We start from the raw sequence: 11611 nt of genomic DNA, 5'->3' as shown, positions 1-11611 counted from the left end.
CCTGCCACATGGTTGAGAGGACCTGGGAATCATGGGGGTTGCGTCTTAAATGGAACCCTATTCCCTACATAGTGCACTACTTTTGACCAGGGCCCATAGGGAATAGGGTGCCATTTGGGACGTAACCATGGTAGCTCTGTCTGTGTAGATGGCCTGATTACAAATGCATGACAAGCGCATGAGACGTTTATTGTTGTGACAACAGGAATTATCAGTGATGAAGACACGGTATGTGTCAACATGAAGAAAAACATGGCTTGCATGAAGGTTGTCTTAAAGTTGACATAATAATATTATAAGACATTCTATGGCTCTAACGCACATACACACATAAGCACACACATAAGCACACACACACACACACACACACACACACACACACACACACACACACACACACACACACACACACACACACACACACACACACACAAACACACACACACACACACACACACACACACACACCTCCCAGTGACTTCACATCCCAAATGTGGCCCAGCTGGCCCTGATCCCTCTCCCCCAGCCAGTTCTCTGCTGGGCGGCCACACAGACTGGTGGTTTTACAGTCAGTCTGTCTGGACATGACATCTGAATGGCTTCTCTGTGGGCAGAGACTTGAGTCATAGAGATGGAAATTCAACCTTAGTAAAACATTAGTTCAACATTGACTCATTCTCTTTGAACCACCGTTTGACTATTTCAGGCCCTTAAGCATAGAGTCAGACCAACGTACAGTATCATCAACATGGAAAGACACGTCCCAGATTCAAAGACAACCACATAGCCCAGAGGTTATTCCATCCTCAAACACGGTTGTCGAGGTACACAGTCAGCACAAGTAGTCATAGCCTTCCACCAAGACTGTAATTGGTTGAATGAGGTGAGTGATTGCCTGGCGGTAACAAAAGTTCCCCGGCAGGTCCTCTGCGGATAAGAGTTACCACCACAGGGGTCAGATTGATTTCTAACTGAGCAAGGGTTTAAGGAATGAGGCTACACTACCATCTAGTGGTCGTTGTAAGCCACTACAAGACCCTGACACCGGTATGATCCAACACAATGTGCTGAACAAATTCAGAACATGACGTCTGTTTCAAAAGGTAATCATACTTGGAAAATATGAATAATTGCGTTATCACTATCATCATTAACGGTGATATTGATGATTAAACTGATTTGGAGGACTCATGTGTACAAATGGTTATTTTTCAAGGAAATTATAAAATAAAAATCCTATATCGTGTCATCTCTATCCCTTATTATCGCAGCAAATGGATCCGACAATGTATTACTTTTAAAAAAATGTTTTATGTATTTATTTATTTGTATGCATCCAAAGAGTACATGGGTAGGCTGACAACCAAGAAGGGTGCAATTGCGGCCCGCATTTCTGGGCGTTCCTACACTCAGGACTCCCGAGTGGCGCAACAGTCTGAAGCACTGGATCTCAGTGCTAGAGGCGTCACTGTAGTCCTTGGTTCGAGTCAAGGCTGCATTACATCCGACCGTGGTTAGGAGTCCCATAGGGCGGCGCACAATTGACCCAGCAGCGTCCGTCATTGTAAATAATAATTTGTTGTCAACTGACTTGCCTAGTTAAATAACATGTGGGCATTCCTGCATCTGCAGGAACTCCTCTTTATAATTGTACTGTACATTTTTAAACTAGGACATGAAGGAGGCGGGGGGGCGCTCCAGTACAGTAGGTGATGCACAATAACGTTTGATGCCAATCACCGACAAACCCCACAGAAGAATGGGCGGTGGTGTTAGTGTTTAAATACTGGAGAGTTGAGACCCAATCACGGACGCTGGACAGAGTGGATTTCAGTTATAACAAAAGACAGTTTTAATGAGTCAAATATATCTTGTCCTGCAGTTTTACGTGCACGGACCTAGTTCACATAACTCGGCAAGGAGCCAGGTGAAAAAAAGGCCTTATACAACGGTTACATTCATTTTTATACATAGAATAAAGTAGGTGGAGTCTTGTCGTTTCGGTCTTCTTGACTGGTCGGAGGGTTGGAGGCGGGCCTTGCTCTAGCCAGAGCGGGCCCCATTGGTGCACAGCAAAAGTTCTTTGCTCTTGGGACCGGCCAGTTAGAGGGAGATGAGATGTGTGTTTATACAAGGAAGAGGGAGTCAGTCTTATGGCTGGGTGTATGTGTTCTTACGACGGAATGTCTTTGTTTATATGAGCTATGTGTATGAATATTTATATAACAGTGGCGACAACGGTAGCTAGCTAGCCGTACACCGATAGACAGTGTCCTTCGACCCCAGCAATGTTTTCATGCAGTTCTGTTAACGGCGAGGGCAGGTGTTGGGCAAGCGGGAGCAAAGGACACTGTTTACCGGTGTCGCCGTCGTGGTTTTCCTGCTATCCCACCTTGGTTGTTCCCTCAGCTAGTGATATATCTAGGGTTGCTTGAGAGGCTAATAGATGTTGAGGAAGGAGTAGATTCAGTTGTGAAAGTTAACATTTAATAACACAGTACTATGCTTTCTTTAATATGTTCACAGATGGATCTAAGGACCCTAAAACAGGCAGGACAGGAACAGCTTTTGGAGTTTAAGGTGGCAGTGACGAAAAGAGCAACAGGTCATTTATCTGTTTACACAATGGAGATGTCCATACTATTGGCTGCAGAGTGGGCGGAGGAGGTGAGGATGACGGTAGTCATCTAGTCTGACTCCTGTGCAGCGCTGATGAGCTTAAATTCATGTGTGTCTCAGAGAATACAGGGTGTATTGTATGAGGTCTTATAGTGCTTGTACTGTGCGAAACAGACGGGGGTGTTTGTGATGTTCCTCTGGGTACCAGCTCATGTGGGAGTAGAGGGGAATGAGGAGGTGGATGCTATCGCCAAGCAGCCTCTCAAACATCCTAATGTTGAAACGGATTTGTCCATCAGTAAAGCAGAAGCCAAGGGTTTATGAGAACAGTGGTTAAAAACTTAAAAACAAATGGCAAGAGTTGTGGAACAGGAAGGGAAAGGGATGACACCTGTATAATATCTAGGAAAATGTGGGGGGCAGGGAGGTCCTCAGGCAGAGGGGGCAGGGAGGAAAGTGTAATCACAAGGCTGAGACTGGGAAACACAAGGCTGAGACTGGGAAACACAAGGCTGAGACTGGGAAACACAAGGCTGAGACTGAGAAACACAAGGCTGAGACTGGGAAACACAAGGCTGAGACTGGGAAACACAAGGCTGAGACTGGGAAACACAAGGCTGAGACTGGGAAACACAAGGCTGAGACTGGGACACACAAGGCTCAACAGGGCATTGAAATTGGTAGGAAAACAACCGACTGGGTGGTGTCATCACTTTCAGGAGGTGATGGAGACAGGGGAACATGTTCCATTTCAGTGCAGGCAATATGGGAGGGAAAGGGGGAGATTAATTGTTAGATTTAAGGAGTAATGGGGTTGAAGAGCCAATATTAAGTGAACTGCTGGGGAAATCTTCAGCGGCTGTAGTATTTAATGATGTATTTCGCTTCCTTAGGGAGATGAGAATCATGGGTAGGATTTAGACCTTCCTGTCTCTGGTTAACACTCCAGTCCAGTTGGTGGCGGTAATGCACCTTAAATAGTCCAATGAAGAAGAAGAAAACGAAAGTAGTTATTTCTCAGAAGAACCACCGCTCTAGGAAAAACATCTATAGTTTGGTAAATTAAGTATATTCTATTGAAAATCTGCTTGTTTGGGGGTCGGGGGTGGAATAGGATACTTGTTTCTTAGTTTGTAAAGTGTATGTGATGAATGAATGTTGTTTTAATGGACGGCAATGGTCTGTGAAGAGAAAGTGTTTTTTATAGGGGTGTATAGTGCACACCCAAGCAGTAGTGCACACCGTAGCAAACCACAGCAAAACGTTATGCAACAAAGACGAGAGTTTCTTAGTAGGCTACTATTTTAGTGTAGGCTAAATAGTTTAGGCATAACAACAATAATCCACATCTTAAAATGCTTGTTCAATTTCACAGATGTTGAATCCTGGGGCAGTAGAGCACAGCATGGGTTGGAAACTCTTCTACTGTGTTTTTACATTGATGGTTGGCCTTCTTGGTACGATTTTCCTAAATGAATCATTTTAGATACACTATGTTATTTTTGTGTGAACTGGCCTCTTGATCAACATCATTGAGTGTGTTCACTGTATTAGCCTAATGTTAAATATGTCGAGGATTTAGTTTGGCTACAAATATGTAAACATTATAATCCTTGTATTTATTTTCCTTCCCGACCGTTTCCACAGAATGCACCTCGATTGGTAATGGTATCATTATCAAAACTGTGAATTTGAAGGACTCTGTCACTCTCCCTTGCAATGCAAACTGTGACATTGGCATCGTTTGGAGGATTGTGGATGGCCAGGTCGTTGCCAAGACTGATCAAGGAAAATTAATTGAAGGAAAGCGCTTTGAGAAGAGGGTGGAAATCAACAAAGACCTCTCTCTCACAATCAGCTCTGCGGTGTACAATGACAAGGGCTCATATGAGTGTATCTGTGATAATCAGATTGTTGCAGATGTGAAGCTAGATGTTCTGGGTAAGCTGAACAGACATGACACAACTTTACATATTGAATGTTGACTGGGAACAAGAACTATGACTACTTTAATCAGGGATAGATTTGAAGAGTTTACTTCCAAAATGCTATATCCACCATTTTTTTATAAGAAATGATTGGTTATGGGTACCTTCATGTGTGTGTAAAATATTACTGTTCTCAGATTTTGTTTTTTTCATATGTTTTTATTTGCAAAATCCGATATATTTTTGATTTGGAATGGAATGTTCGTATCCTGTATATTTGACAGTGATATGTGATCGTCTCACCTACACCTAGGTATCTTAAAGGGATACTTCAGGATTTGGGCAAGGAGGCCCTTTATCTATCCCCACGGAGTCAGGTGAACTTGTGGATTCCATTTGTATGTCTCTGTATCCAGTGTGACGGAAGTTAGAGGTAGTCTCGTGAGCTAAGTAGCGTTAGCACAATGACTGGAAGTCTATGGGTATCTGCTAGCAGTTGTTTTGTTACATTTGACTGTAAAACATAGTAGTACTACTTATTTCTCTAAGAGGCGTTTTGAAAAAAAACATGTTTATTTGTCTCTGAAATGAAACCATCCAGTGATAGATTTTAAACAAATACATTGAACAAACCCATACCATGATTAGAGAGTGAAAAAACATACCAATCTCTTTCATAATATCTAATTACAATGAAATACCAACATTTCTGAAAATGGATATACAGCGTTTTGGAATTAAACTCTTCATTTATGCATTTGCAATTGTTGCAATATTGTAATATTGGCCAGACCACTGTTTTTCTGAAGTCAGTGTGTAATTCAAAGTCTACATACTGTTGATTTGTGTTTTAGAGTTGTGATCAATGATAATAGTATAATATCATTATGTTCTTTACTTGCGTCTATTCAACTCATGTCCATTTATCCTTCATTCCCTGATCCTCCACTCCTCTCCTTTTGGCTTTCACACTACGCTAACCTTAACCCCCCAGCACCTTCTCTCTGACCTTAACCCCCCAGCACTTTCTCTCTGACCTTAACCCCCCAGCACCTTCTCTCTGACCTTAACCCCCCAGCACCTTCTCTCTGACCTTAACCCCCCAGCACTTTCTCTCTGACCTTCACCCCCCAGCACCTTCTCTCTGACCTTAACCCCCCAGCACCTTCTCTCTGACCTTAACCCCCCAGCACCTTCTCTCTGACCTTAACCCCCCAGCACCTTCTCTCTGACCTTAACCCCCCAGCACCTTCTCTCTGACCTTAACCCCCCAGCACCTTCTCTCTGACCTTAACCCCCCAGCACCTTCTCTCTGACCTTAACCCCCCAGCACCTTCTCTCTGACCTTAACCCCCCAGCACCTTCTCTCTGACCTTAACCCCCCAGCACCTTCTCTCTGACCTTAACCCCCCAGCACCTTCTCTCTGACCTTAACCCCCCAGCACCTTCTCTCTGACCTTAACCACCCAGCACCTTCTCTCTGACCTTAACCACCCAGCACCTTCTCTCTGACCTTAACCCCCCAGCACCTTCTCTCTGACCTTAACCCCCCAGCACCTTCTCTCTGACCTTAACCCCCCAGCACCTTCTCTCTGACCTTAACCCCCCAGCACTTTCTCTCTGACCTTAACCCCCCAGCACCTTCTCTCTGACCTTAACCCCCCAGCACCTTCTCTCTGACCTTAACCCCCCAGCACCTTCTCTCTGACCTTAACCCCCCAGCACCTTCTCTCTGACCTTAACCCCCCAGCACCTTCTCTCTGACCTTAACCCCCCAGCACCTTCTCTCTGACCTTAACCCCCCAGCACCTTCTCTCTGACCTTAACCCCCCAGCACCTTCTCTCTGACCTTAACCCCCCAGCACCTTCTCTCTGACCTTAACCCCCCAGCACCTTCTCTCTGACCTTAACCCCCCAGCACCTTCTCTCTGACCTTAACGCCCCAGCACCTTCTCTCTGACCTTAACCCCCCATTACCTTCTCTCTGACCTTAACCACCCAGCACCTTCTCTCTGACCTTAACCACCCAGCACCTTCTCTCTGACCTTAACCCCCCAGCACCTTCTCTCTGACCTTAACCCCCCAGCACCTTCTCTCTGACCTTAACCCCCCAGCACCTTCTCTCTAACCTTAACCCCCAGCACCTTCCCCCTTCACTTTAACCCCCCAGCACCTTCTCTCTAACCTTAACCCCCCAGCACCTTCTCTCTGACCTTAACCCCCCAGCACCTTCTCTCTGACCTTAACCCCCCAGCACCTTCTCTCTGACCTTAACCCCCCAGCACCTTCTCTCTAACCTTAACCCCCAGCACCTTCCCCCTTCACTTTAACCCCCCAGCACCTTCTCTCTAACCTTAACCCCCCAGCACCTTCTCTCTGTCCTTAACCCCCCAGCACCTTCTCTCTGTCCTTAACCCCCCAGCACCTTCTCTCTAACCTTAACCCCCAGCACCTTCTCTCTGACCTTAACCCCCCAGCACCTTCTCTCTAACCTTAACCCCCCAGCACCTTCCCCCTTCACTTTAACCCCCAAGCACAGTCTCTCTAACCTTAACCCCCCCAGCACCTTCTCTCTGACCTTAACCCCCCAGCACCTTCTCTCTAACCTTAACCCCCCAGCACCTTCTCTCTAACCTTAACCCCCCAGCACCTTCCCCCTTCACTTTAACCCCCAAGCACATTCTCTCTAACCTTAACCCCCCAGCACCTTCTCTCTGACCTTAACCCCCAGCACCTTCTCTCTAACCTTAACCCCCCAGCACCTTCTCTCTAACCTTAACCCCCCAGCACCTTCTCTCTAACCTTAACCCCCAGCACCTTCTCTCTAACCTTAACCCCCCAGCACCTTCTCTCTAACCTTAACCCCCCAGCACCTTCTCTCTAACCTTAACCCCCCAGCACCTTCTCTCTAACCTTAACACTTCAGCACCTTCTCTCTAACCTTAACCCCCCAGCACCTTCTCTCTAACCTTAACCCCCCAGCACCTTCTCTCTAACCTTAACCCCCCAGCACCTTCTCTCTAACCTTAACCCCCCAGCACCTTCTCTCTAACCTTAACACTTCAGCACCTTCTCTCTAACCTTAACCCCCCAGCACCTTCTCTCTAACCTTAACCCCCCAGCACCTTCTCTCTTACCTTAACCCCCCAGCACCTTCTCTCTAACCTTAACCCCCCAGCACCTTCTCTCTTACCTTAACCCCCCAGCACCTTCTCTCTTACCTTAACCCCCCAGCACCTTCTCTCTGACCTTAACCCCCCCAGCACCTTCTCTCTAACCTTAACCCCCCAGCACCTTCTCTCTTACCTTAACCCCCCAGCACCTTCTATCTGACCTTAACCCCCCCAGCACCTTCTCTCTAACCTTAACCCCCCAGCACCTTCTCTCTGACCTTAACCCCCCAGCACCTTCTCTCTAACCTTAACCCCCCAGCACCTTCTCTCTGACCTTAACCCCCCAGCACCTTCTCTCTGCCCTTAACCCCCCAGCACCTTCTCTCTGACCTTAACCCCCCAGCACCTTCTCTCTGACCTTAACCCCCCAGCACCTTCTCTCTGACCTTAACCCCCCAGCACCTTCTCTCTGACCTTAACCCCCAGCACCTTCTCTCTGACCTTAACCCCCCAGCACCTTCTCTCTAACCTTAACCCCCCAGCACCTTCTCTCTGACCTTAACCCCCAGCACCTTCTCTCTTACCTTAACCCCCCAGCACCTTCTCTCTTACCTTAACCCCCCAGCACCTTCTCTCTGACCTTAACCCCCCAGCACCTTCTCTCTTACCTTAACCCCCCAGCACCTTCTCTCTAACCTTAACCCCCCAGCACCTTCTCTCTAACCTTAACCCCCCAGCACCTTCTCTCTAACCTTAACCCCCCAGCACCTTCTCTCTTACCTTAACCCCCCAGCACCTTCTCTCTGACCTTAACCCCCCAGCACCTTCTCTCTGACCTTAACCCCCCAGCACCTTCTCTCTGACCTTAACCCCCCAGCACCTTCTCTCTGACCTTAACCTCCCAGCACCTTCTCTCTAACCTTAACCTCCCAGCACCTTCTCTCTAACCTTAACCCCCCAGCACCTTCTCTCTAACCTTAACCCCCCAGCACCTTCTCTCTAACCTTAACCTCCCAGCACCTTCTCTCTGACCTTAACCCCCCAGCACCTTCTCTCTGACCTTAACCCCCAGCACCTTCTCTCTAACCTTAACCCCCCAGTACCTTCTCTCTAACCTTAACCCCCCAGCACCTTTCCCATTCACTTTAATTGTCATACATTCCATGTAGACCTATATCTAATTAAATTACTTTCATAATTGCACACCATTCAAGGCCCACCCCTCTTCTCCCTCCTCATCTAACAGTCCCGACAGAAATATCAGCTCACGTCGGAGATAATGTCACACTTCACTGCTATGGCTCAACCAATAAGCAGGCAACCGATGGTGAGATTTATGTCCAGTGGGAGAAACATGGACAGACTGTGCTGAAGATTGACCCGACCAATACTACCTTTGGCCCTGGATTCATTGACAGGACATCAGTGACCAGGGATGGTTACAGAGAGGGTGACCTGTCCCTCACCTTCACCGGTGTACGCTCGTCTGACCAGGGGACCTACCTGTGCTTCTTCAACCGGGATAGTGACCCAGGATATCCACATGGAGTCACTCTCACTGTTAAAGGTGGGATGTCTATTGAATGCATTGCTCACTTAAGTATTGTATTTAATATTCACTTTTTAACGTATAGACATTGTTCTTTGTCTTATTATTATCATAGTAGTAGATGTAGTGTTAGTGTAATATTTCAAGAGAATAGTATTTAGTCATGGCGGTCTTGCTGTTTTGTATTGTTGTCTGCGCTAGTTGAGATTATAAACTGGGTGGTTCGAGCCCTGAATGCTGATTGGCTGACAGCCGTGGTATATCAGCCTAAGACCACACCCCCTTAGGCCTTATTGCTTCGGTATAATATTGTTGTAATTTCCTTTATCTTTGCTGCACTAACACTACTATTTTCTATCTTTCTGTCTTTCTCTAGAAAAGCATTTGGAGCCTGCAATGACTAATAGTGAAAGGAGTAGGGTGCCATTGATAGTAATAATTATTCTACATCTGTTTATCATTTGTGTGCTCTGGTTAATGGTGATTCACAAGAGAAACAGGAGACAGCCAACAGTGGACTTCACAGTCACTGGAAAAGAGGACAACACAGCATCACCAGCACATCTCTCCATCGAGGATCTTCCTGTTTCAGTTCAGGACAGCCAACCGTTGCCAGAGGTCCGAAGAATCCAGAGTTGTTCTGATGATCATCTTGATGAGACCACGTGTCCTGAGGGGATGGATGAACACACAGAGGAAGAGGAGGAGCTCCATCTCCCAGTAGCTGAAAGTGGGACACTGCTAGACCAGGAGAAGAGTAGCACAGGGAGTTGAGTTATGTATGAAGGTAGTATGTTCTGGTTGCCAACTTCTTTGTTGTCGTGAAATGTTGGATGAAATGTGCTATGTTCACTGAAGTGGATATGGATGTCTTCCTCTCATAGTTTACTGTATGAATCGGTAGCCAATGACTGTAGCTTGATGGGCTTGAATCAAATGATAGAGGGTTTATTTTATCTAGGGCCCAGTCTTTGCTGATGTCCTGTCTAGTCTTCCAGCCTCACTGGTGGCTTAAATTGTTTAAAGCTAGAGATTCTACACCAGCATAAGCATTTTATTGGGGGGTGAGAGGTATAAAGAAGGATCCTTTGAGTGTGTGAATATGAAAGGGAAGCTGGTAGGGTATAAAGGAGGAATCATTCATCTCTCTGGTGGTGGTGCTACTGATATTGTAACGGGAAGGTTTACTAGTCAAGATCAATGTCACATTTAATCTGGCCTTGCTTGATATCAAAGGGGATATCACAGTACGTGTAATAAACAATATCCTCACCAGAGGGCAGACGTACACCATCATTTTAAAGTAAACTATGATTATTTTGGGGTCAGTGATACACTTGGGACGTCCCTACCCTAAATCCTAACCTTAATCCACAAGCAATACTTTAATCCTTACATTAACTATTTTACATTTCAACTTCTGTGGGGTAGGCACGTCCCAAGGATCCTCGATAACAGATTCATGTATTATTATAACCTATTACATGATGCGTAATAAATATATGTATTTGCTAAATGATTATAAAGAATGTTTGCTATATTTACGTTTATTTTATCAAATGTAAGAAATATTATTGTTCACAAAGTGTAAACCTGTGTCGAAACTGTTTTGAGAAACTGGCGCAAGCACCTGTAACTTTTGTAATGATTGTCATTTTCGGTGAGTCTTTTCAGTGAGCCGGCTCATTTGGCTCCGAGCCGGTCCATATGTCAGATCTGGCCAAATTATTAGATGTCCTGCAAAAACAATGTAGTATTTTTTTTCCGCACTTAAAAAAAATCTGGATGCACCAGATTGCCGTGACCTCCTCACTATTTATTGTGTCTGCAGTGAGGACTCACCCTCTTTACAATTAGTTTATAATGTATCTGCAAAAAAAATAAATAGCTCAAAAAGGAGTAGTAGCCGTATGCAAATCAGGGAGCCAAATGAACAATTCTTTCACCAATGTGATTCGGTTCCGTTAATTCGCTTACTACCCAAAGCTAAGAGCCAATTGGTGCTTGATCCGAAAATGTGGTCTGAGGTGCCCTATGGATGGTGTGACAGAATTGCGGGCCACCGGAGCCATGCAGAGACCAACTTGAGCTCCATCCCGTATCGCCATGGCCTCTCAAATGTTGTAATAATGCAGAGGGCATGATTGGTTGAAGGTAGGCGAGGTCGGGAGGTCTTGTATAAACATAAACTCCCTTCCTTGACAGCTGCACCATCGAGAGCATCCTGACCGGTTGCATCACCGCCTGGTATGGCAACTGCTCGGCATCTGACCGTAAGGCTACAGAGGGTAGTGCATACGGCCCAGTACATCACTGGGGCCAAGCTTCCTTTCCATCCAAGCCCAAAAAAGTGTCAGAGACTCCAGTCACCCAAGTCATGGACTGTTTTCTCTGCTACCGCA

General features: G+C 46.1%; 1 protein-coding gene across 4 annotated transcripts; it reads left to right on the top strand.

Moving 5' to 3' along the window:
- The first annotated feature begins 2102 nt into the window (after nucleotides 1–2102).
- LOC110534772 (cell adhesion molecule CEACAM2) lies at nucleotides 2103–10735 on the top strand. Of its 4 annotated transcripts, none has more exons than XM_090188662.1 (6): nucleotides 2103–2163; nucleotides 2527–2667; nucleotides 3995–4076; nucleotides 4267–4560; nucleotides 8907–9227; nucleotides 9702–10735. In XM_090188662.1, the coding sequence occupies exons 1-6, from the start codon at nucleotides 2119–2121 to the stop codon at nucleotides 9851–9853; spliced, it is 1035 nt and encodes a 344-aa protein (XP_090044788.1). In that variant the 5' UTR covers nucleotides 2103–2118; the 3' UTR covers nucleotides 9854–10735. The 4 variants fall into 4 exon arrangements, with proteins under 4 accessions (XP_090044788.1, XP_036789821.2, XP_036789822.2 ...); XM_036933926.2 differs by having other exon boundaries at nucleotides 2104–2163; nucleotides 9586–10735; XM_036933927.2 differs by lacking the exons at nucleotides 2103–2163; nucleotides 2527–2667 and adding an exon at nucleotides 3518–3676 and having other exon boundaries at nucleotides 9586–10735.
- Nucleotides 10736–11611: the final 876 nt, after the last annotated feature.

This window comes from Oncorhynchus mykiss, chromosome 10 (genome assembly GCF_057628025.1).
Source record: "Oncorhynchus mykiss isolate SJ-2025 chromosome 10, ASM5762802v1, whole genome shotgun sequence".
Classification (NCBI taxonomy): domain Eukaryota; kingdom Metazoa; phylum Chordata; class Actinopteri; order Salmoniformes; family Salmonidae; genus Oncorhynchus; species Oncorhynchus mykiss.
Note: the sequence above shows the minus strand (reverse complement) of the source record. Positions and strands in the feature narration are given on the sequence as shown.